This window comes from Heterodontus francisci, chromosome 24, assembly GCF_036365525.1.
Source record: "Heterodontus francisci isolate sHetFra1 chromosome 24, sHetFra1.hap1, whole genome shotgun sequence".
NCBI classification, from domain to species: Eukaryota; Metazoa; Chordata; class Chondrichthyes; order Heterodontiformes; family Heterodontidae; genus Heterodontus; species Heterodontus francisci.
This window is the reverse complement of record NC_090394.1, coordinates 76,707,475-76,724,773: the sequence shown is the minus strand read 5'-3', so window position 1 is coordinate 76,724,773 and position 17,299 is coordinate 76,707,475. Positions and strand designations below refer to the sequence as shown.

The 17,299-nt window shown below is 46.3% G+C and overlaps 1 protein-coding gene across 1 annotated transcript in view; it reads left to right on the top strand.

Annotated features, from left to right (window-relative positions):
- LOC137383564 (coronin-7-like) overlaps positions 1-17,299 on the top strand; it is a 145,013-nt gene that overhangs the window by 121,034 nt on the left and 6,680 nt on the right. The window contains exons 15-23 of the mRNA XM_068056675.1: positions 7,213-7,348; positions 8,762-8,937; positions 9,833-9,941; positions 11,006-11,092; positions 14,109-14,251; positions 14,632-14,736; positions 14,901-14,986; positions 15,866-16,007; positions 16,213-16,302. Of these exons, the coding sequence (XP_067912776.1) occupies positions 7,213-7,348; positions 8,762-8,937; positions 9,833-9,941; positions 11,006-11,092; positions 14,109-14,251; positions 14,632-14,736; positions 14,901-14,986; positions 15,866-16,007; positions 16,213-16,302 (1,074 nt within the window). The remainder of the gene's footprint in view (positions 1-7,212; positions 7,349-8,761; positions 8,938-9,832; positions 9,942-11,005; positions 11,093-14,108; positions 14,252-14,631; positions 14,737-14,900; positions 14,987-15,865; positions 16,008-16,212; positions 16,303-17,299) is intronic.

Sequence of the window (17,299 nt, the reverse complement as noted above, 5' to 3'; positions counted from 1 at the left end):
ATTTGTCAATCCCTTGCACACTTTCCCAGTTGATCTATATCCTGTTGTAACCTTAGACAACTTTCTTCACTGTCCACTATACCACCAATTTTGGTGTCATCTGCAAACTTTCTAATTGTGCCCCCTACATTCACATCCAAGACATTAATATATACAACAAACAACAGAGGGCCCAGCACCGATCCCTGCGGCACACCACTGGTCACCGGCCTCCAATATGAAAAACAACCCTCCACAACCACCCTCTGCCTCCTATCACCAAGCCAATTTTGTATCCAATTTGCTAGCTCACCCTGGATCCCATATGTTCGAACCTTCTGGACCAGCCTACCTTGTGGGACCTTGTCAAAGGCCTTGCTAAAGTCCATGTAGACAACGTCCATCGCCCTGCCCTCGTCAATCCTCTTGGTCACCTCCTCGAAAAACTCAGTCAAATTCATGAGACATAATTTCCCACGCACGCTGACTATCCCTAATCAGACCATGTCTTTCCAAATGCATATAAATCCTGTCTCTCAGAATCCCTTCCAATAACTTTTCCAGCACTGATGTAAGGCTCACCAGCCTGTAGTTCCCTGGCTTATCCCTGCTGCCCTTCTTAAATAAAGGCACAACATTAGCTATCCAATCAGCGTCCTCTGGTTTTCAACCCTTCTGCCAACATAGAACCATAGAGTTATACAGCACAGAAACAGGCCCATCATGTCCGTGCCGGCCATCAAGCACCTAACTATTCTAATCCCATTTTCCAACACTTGGCCCGTAGCCTTGTATGCTATGGCGTTTCAAGTGCTCATCTAAATACTTCTTAAATGCTGTGAGGGTTCCTGCCTCTACCACCTCCCCAGGCAGTGCATTCCAGACTACAACCACCCTCTGGGTGAAAACATTTTTCCTCAAATCCCCACTAAACCTCCTGCCCCTTACCTTAAATTTATGCCCCCTGGTTATTGAACCCTCCGCTAAGGGAAAAAGTTTCTTCCTATCTAACCGATAAATGCCCCTCATAATTTTGTATACTTCAATCAGGTCTCCCCTCAGCCCTCTGCTCTAAGGAAAACAACCCTAGCCTTTTCAGTCTCTCATCATAGCTGAAATGCTCCAGCCCAGGCAACCTCCTGGCGAATCTCCTCTGCACCCTCTCCAGTGCAATCACATCCTTCCTATAGTGTGGTGCCCAGAACTGTACACAGTACTCCAGTTGTGGCCTAACTAGCATTTTATACAGCTCCATCATAGCCTCCCTGCTCTTATATTCTATGCCTTGGCTAATAAAGGCAAGTATCCCATATGCCTTCCTAACCAACTTATCTACCTGTGCTGCTGCCTTCAGTGATCTATGGACAAGTACACCAAGGTCCCTCTGACCCTCTGTACTTCCTAGGGTCCTACCATCCATTGTATATCCCCTTGCCTTGTTAGTCCTCCCGAAATGCATCACCTCACACTTCTCAGGATTAAATTCCATTTGCCACTGCTCTGCCCGTCTTATCAGCCCATCCACATCGTCCTGTAATCTAAGGCTTTCCTCCTCACTATGACCCCACCAATTTTTGTGTCATCTGCGAACTTACTTATCACACCTCCTATATTCACGTCTAAATCATTAATGTACGCTACAAACAGCAAGGTTCCCAGCACAGATCCCTGCGGTACACCACTGGTCACAGACTTCCAATCGCAAAAACAACCCTCGACCATCACCCTCTGTCTCCTGCCAATAAGCCAATTTTTGATCCAATTTGCCAAATTGCCTTGGATCCCATGGGCTCTTACCTTCTTAACCAATCTCCCATGCGGGACCTTATCAAGAGCCTTACTGAAGTCCATGTAGATTACATCAACTGCTTCACCCTCATCTACACATCTAGTCACCGCCTTGAAAAATTCAATCAAGTTAGTTAGACACAATCTCCCCTTGACAAAGCCGTGCTGACTATCCCTGATTAATCCTTGCCTCTCCAAGTGGAGATTCATCCTGTCCCTCAGAATTTTTTCCAATAGTTTCCCAACCACTGATGTTAGACTCACCAGTCTGTAATTACCTGGTTTATCCCTGCTGCCCTTTTTGAATAATGGTACCACATTCGCTGTCCTCCAGTCCTCTGGCACCTCTCCTGTGGCCAGAGAGGATTTGAATATTTGTGTCAGAGCTCCTGCAATCTCCTCCCTTGCCTCACATAACAGCCTGGGATACACTTCATCTGGGCTTGGGGATTTATCCACTTTTAAACCCGCTAAAAAGCTAATACTTCCTTCCTTTCAGTGCTAATATGTTCCAGTCCCCCTCCCTGATCTCTACACCTACATCGTCCTTCTCCATAGTGAACACAGATGAAAAGTAATCATTTAAAATCTCACCTATGTCCTCTGGCTCCACACACAGATTGCCACTTTGGTCCCTAATGGGCCCTCCTCTTTCCCTGGTTATCCTCTAGTCCTTGATATATTTATAAAACACCTTAGGATTTTCCTTTATCTTGCCCACCAGTGTTTTTTCATGTCCCCTCTTTGCTCTCCTAATTACTTTTTTAAGTACCCCCCTACACTTTCTATACTCCTCTAGTGCCTCCACTGTTTACAGCGCTCTGAATCTGCCATAAGCCTCCTTTTTTTTCCTGATCCAATCCTCTGTATCCCTTGACATCCAGGGTTCCCTGAACTTCAGAACTGAAGAAGGATCACTGACCTGAAACGTTAACTCTGCTTCTCTCTCCACAGATGCTGCCAGACCTGTTGAGTATTTCCAGCATTTCTTGTTTTTATTTCAGATTTCCAGCATCCGCAGTATTTTGCTTTTATCCCTCAGTTAATCTGCCTTACTCATAAGACTCCTTGCATTAAAATAGATGCAATCCAGTCTTGCATTTTTCACTTGTGCCTTAAGAAGTCTATATTTGCTCTGCCTTCCAGACTGACTCAGTTTCTCTTCTATATTTGACTGTGCATCACCCCCTACTGTACCTGCACTCTGTATCCCATCCCCCTGCCAAATTAGTTTAACGCCCCCCCCCCTCAACGGCACTGGCAAACCTCCCAGCAAGGATGTTGGTCCCATTCCGGTTCAGGTGCAACCCGTCCAACTTGTACAGGTCCCACCTTTGCCAGAAACAGACCCAGTGATCCAGGAAACCAAAGCCCTCCCTCCTGCACCATCTCCTCAGCTACGCATTCATCTGCTCTATCCTCCTATTCCTATACTCACTAGCACATGGCAGTGGAGATTACAACCTTTGAGGTCCTGCTTTTTATTCTGCTACCTAGCTCCCTAAATTCTTGTTGCAGGACCTCATCCCTCTTTCTGCCTATGTCGTTGGTACCAATTGTACCATGACCTTTGACTGTTCGCCCTCCCCCTTCAGAATGCCCTGCAGCTGCTCTGAGACATCCTTGACCCTAGCACCAGGGAGGCAACATACCATCCTAGAGTCTCGTTTGCGGCCACAGAAACACCTGTCTGCTCCCCTTACAATTGAATCTCCTATCACTATGGCTCTCCCAATCTTTTTCCCCTCCTGCTGTAAAGCAGAGCCATCCGTGGTGCCACGAACTTGGCTGCTGCTGCTTTCCCCTGAGAGGTCATCCCCCCCCCCCCCCCAACAGTATCCAAAGTGGTATATCTGTTTGAGAGGGGGATGGCCACAGGGGACTCCTGTACTACCTGCCTGCTCCTACTACTCTACCTGGTGGTCACCCATCCCTTTTCTGTCTGTGCTGTCATTATCTGCGGTGTGACCACCTCACTAAATGTGCTATCCACGACATCATCAGCATCGTGGATGCTCCATAGTGAATCCACCTGCAGCTCCAGCTGCACAATGTGGTCAGCCAGTAACTACAGCTGGACACACTTCCTGCACACAGGGACACTGGAAGCGTCCCTGATTTCCCACATCGCGAAGGAGGAGAGTATCACGGGGCTGAGCTCTCCTTCCATGACTTAGCCTTAGATTAAGCTCCCTAGTTACTCCCTTTAATTTAGAGTACTAATTACGCTAGGGACCTTATTCCACTCCAAACACTACCTACGACAATCTAAATTCCCTATCTTTACTTTTACTTCGGCTATTGAAAGTAGTAAAAAAAACATGAACAGGTTCTCCCTATCCACTCTATCTAGACCTCTCATGATATTGAACACCTCTATCAAATCACCTCTTAATCCTCTCTTCTCTAAAGAAAACAGCCCTAGCTTCTCGAATCTATCCACATAACTGAAGCTCCTCATCCCTGGAACCATTCTCATGAATCCTTTTCTGCACCCTCTCCAATGCCTTAACATCCATCCAAAAGTTTTGTTCCCAGAACTGGACACAGTACTCCAGTTGAGGCCAAGCCAGTGTTTTATACAGTTTATCATCACTTACTTGCTTTTGGAAGTCCATGTACACCACGTAACTGCATGACCCTCATCAACCCTCTTTATTACCTCATCAAAAAACTCAAGCAAGTTAGTTAAACAGGATTTGCCTTTAACAAATCCATGCTGAACTTCCTTAATTAATCCACATTTGTCCAAGTGACTGCTAATTTTGTCCCGAATTATCATTTCTAAAAGCTTCCCTACCACTGAGGTTAAACTGACCGGCCTGTTGTTACTGGGTTTGTCCTTGCACCCTTTTTTTGAACATTTGCAAATCTCCAGTCGTCTGGCAGCCCTGCCCCCCTCCCCCCCCCCCACCGTATCTACGGAGGACTGGAAGATTATGGCCAGAGCCTCCGTAGTTTCCACCCTTACACTATCCTTGGATGCATCTCATCCAGCCCTGTGACTTATCAACTTTAAGCACAGCCAACCTATCTAATACCTCGTCTTGATCAATTTTTAGCCCATTCAGTGTCTCAACTACCTCCTCTTTCACTTTGACTTGGGCAGCATCTTATTCCTTGGTAAAGACAGATGCAAAGTCGTCATTCAGTACCTCAGCCTTGCTCTCTGCCTCCATGCTTAAATTCCCTTATAGGTCCCTAATTAGCCCCACTCCACCTTTTACCAGCCTTTTAGTAATTATATGCCCACAGAAAACTTTTATGTTAGCTGCCAAGTCTCGTCTCTCATACACTGTCTTTGCTTCTTTGTTTTTTCAGTTACCCTCCGAACCTTCTATATTCAGCCTGGTTCTTTAATTGTATTATCCACCTGACATGTCATATGCACCCTTCTTCAGCTTTACCTTACTCTCTCTCTCTTTCGTAAAGCAGGGAGCTCTGATTTTGTTTGCCCTATCTTCCCCTCCTTGTGGAGATGTATCTTGACTATACCTGAACTATCTCCTCTTTGAAGGCAGCCTATTATATTACAGTTTTACCTGCCAATCATTGATTCTCATTTACCTGGGCCAGATCCATTCTCACCCCATTGAAGTTGGGTCTCCCAGAATTCATTATTTTTTTTACTCTAGATTGCTTCTTGTCCTTTTCCACAGCTAACCTAAATCTTATACTATGATCACTGTCCCCTAAATGGTCCCCTACTGAAACTGGATCCACCTGGCCCACCTCATTCCCCAGAACCAGATCCAGCAATGCCGCCTCCTTCATTGGACTGGAAAGATACTGATATAGAAAATTCTCCAGAACACACTCTAGAAAAGCTGATGGGAGCCTGGGTTTCATCACAAGAGGGAGAGGATATAAAAACATCGCCATTATACAGACTGCTGGTCACACCACGTTTGGAGTACTGTGTTCAGTGCTGGGTGAAGGTCCATAATGATTCACCAGGATGGTACCTGGGATAACGAAACTGTGACAGACTGGGTAAACTGAGGTTATCATCTCTGGAGCTGAGGGTGTTAAAGGGTGATGTGACTGAAATATTTGAAGAGAATTGACTGGGACAAATAGAGAATTACTCTCCCGTCTTGTCGGGGAATCCAATAAATCAAAGTGGTGGGGTGTGGTGTACAAAATCTTAGATTTTGAATTATGGCAGTTTGAAGTAAACCCAGGCACAAATGTCTTCACACAAAATGTGAAACACATTTCTCCAGAAGGCCAGAACCAGTTGAGGTGTTTCAAGTGGAGAGATCTTGCTTGGAAAATAATAGAATCAGAGAACGCTACCTTACAGAAGGACTCCATTCGGCCCATTGTGCCTGTGCTGGCTCTTTGGTTGAGCTATCCAATTAATCCCACTCCCTACTCTCCCTATAGTCCCAGTACATTCTTTTCATTCAAGTATTTATCCAATTCTCTTTTGAAAGTTACTACTGAATCTGCTTCCACCACCCTTTCAGGCAGCACATTACAGATCGTATGAAGGGAAGTGGAGAAATTGGGATTAAGAGGATAGAGCCGGAGGATTAATAATGATAGCAGAGCTGAATGGCTGATTCTTGTTCCTTTGTGATAGGCAGGTGACATTAGGCTTGTGTGTGATTGGTGATGGGTGTGGCCTCAGTGTGATGTACAGTGGGGTTGATTGGGTATAACTGCTGACATGAATTACAATAAATGGGTCTAAATAACTCTTTCCACAGAGGTTTGATGACCTTGAATTGCCCTGTGGAGGTGCCCTGCAATTAGCAACGTCCGATCTATTAAATATCAGAAGGTGTTTTACTCACATCTTGGTCTAGAAGAACAGATTCAATACAGAGAATTGTGTCCCCTCATCCATAAAATCAGACACAGTCTGGTGATCCAAAAACAAAACGACTTCTATTTATACAGTGACTTTAAAGTAGTAAAATATCCGAAGATGCTACACAGGGGCGTTATCAAACAAAATTTTACATCAAACTACATAAGGAGATATTAGGACAGGTGACCATAAGCTCAGTCAAAGAGATTGTTTTTAAGGAGCATCTTCAAGGAGGAGAGAGAGTTGGAGATGTTTAGAGAGGGAATGAATTCCAGAGCTTAGGGCCCAGGCAACTGAAGACGCAGCTGTCAATTGTGGAGCAATTAAAATCGGGGATGTGCAGGTGGCCAGAATTGGAGGAGCGAAGAGATCTCGGAGGGTTGTAGGGCTGGAGATTACAGAGATAGGGAGAGGGTAAGGCAATGAGCCAGGATCCAGGACACTTGCTCCAGTTTGTAGTGTTTGTTTCTCCACTTCAGTCTCACCCTAGATTCTTTACGTAGGAAACCCAACAACTATATTTTAATTTATGTTGAGCACAGCAATTGGAAATATTGCTGCCTGTTCTCCCCTTGTTCCTGAGCTTCGAGTTTGGGGTTGTGTATGTTTTTTTAAACAAATTGCAGGTTCACAGTGGTCCGATATCTTCATCAAGTTCCATCAGCTCAATGATCTCGCCTTCCATCACCTCTCCAAGCAGCTCAAAGTCCAGCGATTTTGTAACAACCCCTCAGAGCCAGAAATCTCTGCACAGCTTCTTGGGTGAGTTAGAGAGAGAAGCCTAGAAAATGTTAATCAATGTCGTGGGTGAGTTGGAAAGATTTGCTATGAACAAGTATCTGCTGCTGTAACAGAAAGTGAAGATGAGGATTGAGCAACATGCAGAGGGCCAGAGGATTGGTAGATAAATCTGGGTGACAAACTGAGTGTATACTCACTGTGTGTGGTCAGGACTGAACATTGTATACTCACTATGTGGGATCAGAACTGAACATTGTATACTTAATGTGTGGGGTCAGGACTGAACACGGTATACTCACTGTGTGGGGTCAGGACTGAACACGGTATACTCACTGTGTGGGGTCAGGACTGAACACGGTATACTCACTGTGTGGGGTCAGGACTGAACACGGTATACTCACTGTGTGGGGTCAGGACTAAACACGGTATACTCACTGTGTGGGGTCAGGACTGAACACGGTATACTCGCTGTGTGGGGTCAGGACTGAACACGGGTATGCTCGCTGTGTGGGGTCAGGACTGAACACGGGTATACTCGCTGTGTGGGGTCAGGACTGAACACGGGTATACTCGCTGTGTGGGGTCAGGACTGAACACGGGTATACTCGCTGTGTGGGGTCAGGACTGAACACGGGTATACTCGCTGTGTGGGGTCAGGACTGAACACGGGTATACTCGCTGTGTGGGGTCAGGACTGAACACGGTATACTCGCTGTGTGGGGTCGGGACTGAACACTGTATACTCACTGTGGGGTCGGGACTGAACACGGTATACTCACTGTGTGGGGTCAGGACTGAACACGGTATACTCACTGTGTGGGGTCAGGACTGAACACGGTATACTCACTATGTGGGGTCAGGACTGAACACGGGTATGCTCGCTGTGTGGGGTCAGGACTGAACACGGGTATACTCGCTGTGTGGGGTCAGGACTGAACACGGTATACTCACTGTGTGGGGTCAGGACTGAACACTGTATACTCGCTGTGTGAGATCAGGACTGAACACGGTATACTCACTGGGGTTAGGACAGGAATGAGCATGGTATACTAGCTGTGTGGGATCAGGACTGAACACGGTATACTCACTGGGGTTAGGACAGGACTGAGCATGGTATACTCACTGTGTGGGATCAGGACTGAACATGGTATACTTAATGTGTGAGATCAGGACTAAATACTGTATACTCCCTGTGGGGTCGGGACTGAGCACGGTATACTCACTGTGTGGGGTCAGGACTGAACACTGTATACTTGCTGTGTCGGGTCAGGACTGAACACGGTATACTTAATGTGTGGGGTCAGGACGGAACACGATATACTCACTGTTTGGGATCAAGACTGAAACCAGTTGTGCCGGATGGAAGCATTACGTGGTCTTCCCATGTTGTGATGATCATATTCTCAACATCTGCTTCTCAATTTCATTTCTTAGGTAGCAATTCGAGGTTCAGACATTTGCAGGGCACAGTGTCTCACCGGGACACACACATCACCAATCTGAAAGGGTTAAACTTGACCACACCTGGCGAGTCTGATGGATTCTGTGTAAATCGTGAGCGAGCTGCAATTCCATTGTCAGTCTCAGGGGGACAGATTGCTGTGCTGGAGGTGATTACTTGACAGTGGATTCTGTCACTCTACCCACCAAAAATGTCAACTTTATAGTTGTATTATGTGGAAGTTACTTTCTGGAAAAGCCCGGTTTACGGCTGAGGTCTGAGAGCAAGACACCACATGGGCTGTTAAGACTGTAGAGGGAGCTTTACTCTGTAACTGTCACGTGCTGTACCTCTTCTGGGAGTGTCTGATGGGACAGTGTAGAGGGAGCTTTACTCTGTATTTAACCCTTTTTTTTTTGCTGCTGAATGGCTGTGTGGGAGATGAAAAAAAAGTCACGTTGGTAAAGTAGGAACCACACCATTGACTTTGGGCCTGAGCTACATTGCAGAGGGAGATTTACTCTGTATCTAACCCTTTTTTTTTCTTTTTTTGTCCAACGTATGTTGTACCTGCCCTGGGAGTGCTTCATGGAACACTGTATATCCCTTTTTTTTCTTTAGTAAGGTGGCCTTTATACCCCAGTCGCCTTTTATATATTTCATGTCGAGGGGGCCTTTATTCCTCAGGCCCCCTTTATATACATTTTTTTTAAATAACTTTATTAAAAATTGATAATTAAACCAAAATCTCAAATTAAAATGCCATTCTCGGCGTCGACAATGCACTCCAGTCCCTGCGGTGCCCACCGGTCGCGGAAGGCCTCAAGCGTACCTGCAGACTGTATATCCCATGCATTACTTGCTCTGGGAGTGTTGATGGGACAGTGTAGAGGGAGCTTTACACTGTATTTACCACTCTGAGTGTCCTCACTGTTCATGATGTCTTATCTGACCTCCTGTCGCTGCTCAGGCCATTGAGATAACCTGAGTTCTCAAATCTGTTGGATGTTTGTGTGTTTGGTTCATTGCAGATCCTTCTCTTCAATGCTCTTTGTTTCCTGCAGCTCTCGAAACCTGGGCGACTGCCGGACAACTCCCTGCCCACCATCCAGAACAGCGCAGCTGTTGCTGACCTCAGCTGGGATCCCTTTGATTGCCATCGCCTTGCTGTCGGTACTGATGCATTCTTCAGGTTCTGACCTCCCAGCACAGGGGGCACTGCAGTAGTCTGGAGGGGAATCCTTTATCGGGAAAGCCATTACTTGCAGCAATGTTGTAAATGTTCATGTAGCTAATTTTCATGTTCTCAAGATATGCTCATTCTGCATTCTCATTACTTATCTCATTACTTATCCCTGGATGCTTTCCCATAGACTGAGGGACACTCACCCCCGCTCATGTTTTCTGCTATCATCCTCCTAACATCATTCTCTCCTCTCACTTTGGAGACTCAATTTCTCAATTGATGTCTTTTTTTTTTTCCCCCCCCCCCCCCCTCCCCCAACTACCTACTCCCCTTTAACCAGCCTGTTTTCCATTTGTGGTCTGTTCGTCTGACAACTGGCCTAAGGTATTTCCTGCCTTGTCCAGTGAGTCTGACTTGTCCACCAAGAGGAGAAAAAATTGCAGGGCTGTGGGGTAAGAGTGGAATGGGACTAACTTGATTGCTGTTCCAAAGAGTTGGTGTAAACTCGATAGGCAGATTTCTATGATTCTGTGAGCGCTGAGTTTGTGCTTATATGTACAGTGATGAGGTGACACAGCTGCCAGTCCTCCTGCTGAACTCAATTTCCGGTCCTTCCACACATACATTCTCCTGTCACCAGCAGTTACCCTGTGAGTAGCCCAGTGAATCAGTTAACTGGTGAATGTAATCACTCAAAAAATCTGTTGCCATTGGCAGGAGGGTCACAGATTGAAGGTAAGTGGCAAAAGAACCATCTGGAAGATGAGGATTTTTTTTAATGCAGTGAGTTGTTTATGATCTGGAATGCACTGCCTGAACGGGCTGTGGAAGCAGAATCAATAATAACTTCCAACAGAGAATTAGATACTTGAAAAGAAACAATTTGCAGGAATGAGGTGGGGGGGGTGTGGGGCTAAATGGATAGTTCTTTCAAAGAGCCAGCACAGGCACGATGAGCTAATGGCCCCCTTCTATACTGTATGATTCTATGAAACTGGAATTCTCCCGAGCATGTGTGACATCTTGTGTATGTTTGACTGTTTGGTTTCAGCTGGTGACGATGCAAAGATCCGAATCTGGAGAGTTCCAACTGGAGGTCTCACAGAAATCCTCTCCGACCCTGAGAGAACCCTTCCTGGTGAGATAGTGCTGATAAATCGGCAGTGAGTCTCTTTGCAGTTGGGAAAGATATGGTGGGAAGCAGAGTTATTAAAATTATTTCATTACCATCTTCAGCCAAAGGTAGGTGGTAAAGTTGCCTGGCAAAGCAAGAGCAAGACAGCAGGCAAAGGAAGACTGGGCGAAGTTATGAAATAGTCTAGGAAACTTAGTCCTGTGAGCCGTAAAGGAGATGCAGACTGTTATTATTGAAGCTCCAGCTGCCGTTTTTGTAAATTGATTGAACTCTGAGAGATTCCTGAGGGCAATATCCTGTACTGTTTACCTGGAAGCTATAGACCAGTAAGTTTATTATAGGTTGTGGAGAAAGTCTGTGCACCAATTTGGAGACATGTAGTGGGTGAGTGCTTTGAAACACAGAATGTATTAAAGGAAAGTCAACATGGATTCAGGGAGCTGATGTCTGACTTGGTGGGTTTAACCCAGTGGCAGTGAAGGAACAGCAATATGTCCAAGTCATAGTGGCAGTGGAGGCTGTCATTAAATATATTCAAGAAGGAGATAGATATATTTCCGAATGCCAAAGGGCTCGAGGGATAAGGAGAGAAAGCGGGAACAGGGTACTGAATTAGACGATCAGCCATGATCTTTTTTGAATGGCGGAGCAGGGCCGAATGGCCTACTCCTGCTCCTATTTTTCTATGTTTCTATATAAGTCGGGATGGTGTACAACTTGGAGGGGAATATGGAGCTGATGGTGTTCCCATGACATTGCTAATACTTGTCCTCCTCGATAGTGCTGGTCACAGTACTGGGAGGTTCTGTTTGGAGTAAGCTCATTGAATTCTGTAGTGGACTAGCGTCTATGACCCTGTAAAGGGTACATACAGCAGCCACAATGCGCTGGGGGTGGAGCAGATGGATGTTGAGCCCAGTGGAGGGGCATTGCTGAAGCACATTGCTTTGAGCCTTGTAGGTGGTGGAGAGGCTTTGTGCAGTGAGCAAGTGACCACTGTCCTGTTGTAGCCACAGCATAACTGGTCTTTCTGGTCAACAGTGAACTCCAGAATAATGGTGGGGAACTCTGCAATTGTGGTGCTGTTGAAGGCCAGGGAGGAGGCTGGCTTTTCCTTGTTGGAGATGGTCATTGTCTGTTACTTATGTGGTGTGAATATTGCCTGCCAGTGTCAGGCCAAGCCTGGCTGTTGTACAGGTCCTGCTGTAGGCTGGCATGGGCTGCTACATTATCAGAGGAGCTGTTAATGGAGCTGAAAACTGTAGACCCATTGGTGAACAGCATCACTGCTGTCTTTGACATAGGAAAGTCTTTGATGAAACAGCTGAAAATGATTGCACCAAGGATACTACCCGAAGGAGCTCTGGCAGCAATGTCCTGAGGCTGCAATGATTGGTTTCTGCTAACCACAGACATTTTCCTGTGCATCAGGTATGACTGCAGCCCATGGGAGGGTTCCCCCCTAATCTCTGTTGAAACTCAGTTTTGCTTGTCCTCCTTGGTGCCATATTTGGTTCTGTGTTGAAGGCAGTTACTCTTTCAGTCTGGATCAATGCTGTGATGCCTTCTGTAGCCAGATAGTTCTGGTAGATCCCAAACTGATGATCATTGCGAGGTGCCGCAGCACTGATAAGTCTTTCATTGTGTGGCTGGTAATTGAGAGGAGGCTGATAGGGTGGTAATTGACTGGGTTAGAATTGTTCTGTTTTTTGTGGACAGGACATACCTGGCCTATCTTCCACATTATTGGGTAGATTTTTTTTTTTTAATTTCCAAAATATACTTTATTCATAAAAATCTGTAAAAATTACATTGCCAAACAGTTTCCAAACAGCACCAAAAAATACAAACATTGCAAGGGAGATCAGTTTCCTTCAATACTGTCATGAGTTTCTTCCCAACCCTTCCGTTTCACAATTGTCATGTCAATTACAGTTTTACATTTACAGCAATTGAGAATATTAACGATACAGTTCGAGGGGTTTCCCATGGATCCAGCCCCTCAGTCCAGCTTGGTGGGGGAACCTTACACTGTGGTCTTTCCCCATTGAGCCTTTGCTGCGGCTGCCCCAAGCTTTAGTGCGTCCCTCAGCACGTAGTCCTGGACCTTGGAATGTGCCAGTCTGCAACATTCGGTGGTGGACAACTCTTTGCGCTGGAAGACCAGCAAGTTTCGGGCAGACCAAAGGGCGTCTTTCACCGAATTGATAGTCCTCCAGCAGCAGTTGATGTTTGTCTCGGTGTGCGTCCCTGGGAACAGCCCGTAGAACACAGACTCCTGTGTTACAGAGCTGCTTGGGATGAACCTTGACAAAAACCACTGCATCTCTTTCCACACCTGCTTTGCAAAGGCACATTCCAGGAGGAGGTGGGCGACCGTCTCTTCCCCACCACAGCCAACGCGGGGGCACTGTGCGGAGGGGGCGAGACTTCGGGTGTGCATTATTGGGTAGATGTCAATGTCATAGATGCAATGGAACAGTTAGTGAAAGAGTGCAACAAGCTCTATTGCTCAAGTCTTCAGCATTGTTCCACTGCTTCATCATGTAGAGTGAATGGAATTGGCAGGACCCTGGTATGTGGTTGTTCTCCTTGAGAGAAGGCTGGCTGGGATTGTCTTGTCTCTTGCACTCAGGTACTGGGCTTGGGTAAGGATGGGATGTTGATGGAGCCCCCTCCTCCTGTTAGCTCTCCACCCAGGGACACAAAGTAAAATTTGGGTTGTGAGGAGTGAAGCCAAGCAAAATGTTGTTAGCTAAAGCATTATAAAATTGCAGCGCCAGTTACCAGAGAAAGTGATTGAAACAGGCAGCATAAATAGAGTCAGGCAGCAATTAGCTGTGCTTCAGGGATAGGGATATGGTGAGATGATGAAAAAGTAACAGGCTTGAAAAGGAAATGGCCCTTTGTAGTTTCTAAACATTGTTACGTACCCGCAGTTTTGAGTACAGGGGTACTTTGGATGCTCGCTGCCAGGTCACTATGTGCTGACTGAGATTTTGTTCCTATTCTCTACCAGGTCACACAGAGAAAATCTATTCCATCAGATTCCATCCACTGGCATCCGATATCTTAGCTTCATCCTCCTACGACATGACTGTGAGGATCTGGAACCTCAGCTCAGGGAACGAAGAGATCATGCTGAGGGGACACACAGACCAGGTACGCTAAACATAAAATATTTGGGGAGCCGGACACAGCACTGCAGCCATCCCAGTTTCTGTTCCTTTAGGTCTGTGAAAGTGAGTGTGATTTTGGATTAACCTGGTCTGTGGTGAGTATAAATATTCCATTGCAGTTCTGGGTCATAAAGACTCATTGCAGCCACTATCTGACATTCTAAGTTTCTCCGGCAAGTGACAAGAGAGAGCTTGCAGTTCCACTGCAGATCTCAAGTGTTTTGTCCAAGGTTATTCTTGATTTTCTCTCGGACTCTCTTTCACTCATGCGCTTTTAATTTCTCTTTTTCTCATGTACTCTATTTATCTGTTGTGCTCTCTCTTTCTCTCACTTTTTAAAAAGTTTTATTTGCTCTTTGCCAGATCTTCAGCCTGTCCTGGAGCCCCGATGGGCAGCAACTGGCAACAGTTAGCAAAGACGGCAAAGTTCGAGTGTATGATCCTCGGCATTCAGTCAACCCAATGCAGGTAATTACCGCTTTCTCACATAGCACCCAGCAGCATGTAGACCCATACTGTCTGTGTTTCCGTTTAAGCTTTGCGTCGTTTTTCTCTCTTCACATATGTGCACGGACTCAGAATTGCATGGTACCTGTGTTGGTACCGATTACACTCCTGGTTTCTGTTTGCAGGAAGGACCAGGACCTGCAGGCAGTCGGGGGGCGCGGATCTTGTGGATGAACAATGCGCGGTACCTACTGATATCTGGCTTCAACAGGTAAGCAAGAAATAACAGAAAGGTGTCTTAGGGTTGGGCAATATCAGTGGGACTGGGATGAAAGTAAAGGAAGACTTGGATTTCTATAGAGCCTTTCACAACCTCAGGACATCCTGAAATGCTTTAGGTGTTTTTGAAGTCTAGTCACTGGATTGTAGGAAAAGTGACAACCAATGTGTGCAAAGCAAGCTCCTACAAACAATGTGGTAATGACAAGATCATCTGTTTTCGGGATGTTGATAGAAGTATAAATATTGGCCAGGATACTGGGGAGAACTCCTCTGCTCTTCAAAATCGTGTCCTGGAATCTTTTACATTCACTTTAGAGGATAGATGAGACTTCGGCTTAATGTCTCATCCAAACGACAGCACTGCCAACACTGCAACACTCCCTCAATACTGCACTGGACAGTCAGCCTGGGTTATGTGCTTATGTGTCTGGAGTGGGACTTGAACCCTCAACCTTCTGATTCAGAGGCCAGAGTTCTACCCACTGAGCCATGGCCAACAAGGTGTAGATTGGATATAGGTGGATGAAGCTGTGGGTGGATTATGGAGAAGATAGGGTGGGTAGCTTTATTGTGCTTGTCTGGGTCTATTTGCCTTCTTGCTGTAATGTGACTGATTGTATCACTTGCACAGCCACAGGATGGTCCCACTGCAGTGGGATCAAATTTGAAATCTAGAACAGTGCTCACAGACATGTCTGGGACCACATGGGATTATTGGAGCAGCAGTGACTTCAGTTACTGGCTTGAGATTGGGAGCTGGACTTTGCAACTGCCACACTCCCTCTAACAGACCCCGTAAACTATAACCGCCAGTAAAATCTGAGTCCTCTGAGGATTCACCCTGACTGCTCCATGCTTTGTGTTGCAGCCGCAGTGACCGGCTGATCTACCTCTATGACGTGCAGTCCCTGGCGTCAGGACCGTTGGCAACCACTGACATCAACGCAGCGCCGTCCACCCTCATTCCTTTCTACGACAATGACACCAACACCGTCTATCTCACCGGCAAGGTCAGTATCGGAGCACTATATCCTTGCCACCGCAGTGGATTGCCATGGCCTCTCTCTCTCCCTCTCTGGCCTCTGATTCCTCAATGAATAGGTTGCTGCGTGACTGGGTTGCTGAACAACGGGTTGCTGGGCGACTGGACTGGGTTGCTACTTGTCAGGCTACGCTGCCTCTTCCTTGATAACTAATGATGCAGCTCTCCTACAGGGTGATACCAGGGTCCATATCTACGAGATTCAGACTGAAGATCCCTACTTCCTGCAGTGCAACAGTTTCAATTCAACCGAGCCACACAAGGTAGGAATGAAGCTGTGCTACAGTTCTCTTTTCTAATGACACAGTCAACCCGACCTATACCCCACCTTGCCCCATCCTCTCACTCGGGGTATCAGACAGTCACTTTGGGCCATGTGTAACTGAGGGTGGGTCCTCTGTGTGGGGAGTGATGAGGACAGGTGATTCCCCATAAATGGAGCTGGTGGAACAGTTGGGGAACATGCAGGGGCTCAGGCCAGGAGCGATAACCCGAAAAGCTGAACTGAAAGTTTTGGTTGCTGTTCGTATCTCTGATACAGTCACGGGTCATTTTATTTAGTTTTCAAATGTTTGCAGACCCATTCTTGGCTATTCCACCAACTGGTTTCTGAGATAAAATGTGGGATCTGAGGATGGGAGTTTAATGCTTCCTTCATCCTTTTAGCGCTACTTCCTTCTGCAGGATTAATCAGCGACCAGTCAGAATCCTATAGCTGCACATGGGTCAGTACCCATTAACCCAGCCACTGTGTTGGGGTAGGAATGGGATAGGGGGAGGGGCTCCAGAGAGCAGGACCCTTCAGCCCCACTTATAATTCTTGAGTATAATGCTGGAGTCATATAAACGCGGAGGTAAGAAATTAGATTTATACAGTGCTCTCTGCAAGCAGAACAGTGTCTCAGAATGTTTTACAATGAGGAGGAAAAGGACACCATGAAGATGAGCACAGGAAAATGGGAGGGGAATTGCGCAGGTGAGCTTGGGAAAAGGGGGAGAAATGTGAAGTAATTCATTTTGGTAGGAAGAACATAGACAATATAGAATAAAGGGTACAATTCTAAAGGGGGTGCAGGAGCAGAAGCACCTAGGTGTATATGTGCATAAGTCATTGAAGGTGGCAGGACAGGTTGAGAGAGCAGTTAATAAAGCAGTATCCTGGGCTATATTAATAGGGGCATAGAGTACAAGAGCAAGGAAGTTATGTTGAACTTGTATAAAACACTAGTTCGGCCTCAGCTGGAGTACTGCATTCAGTTC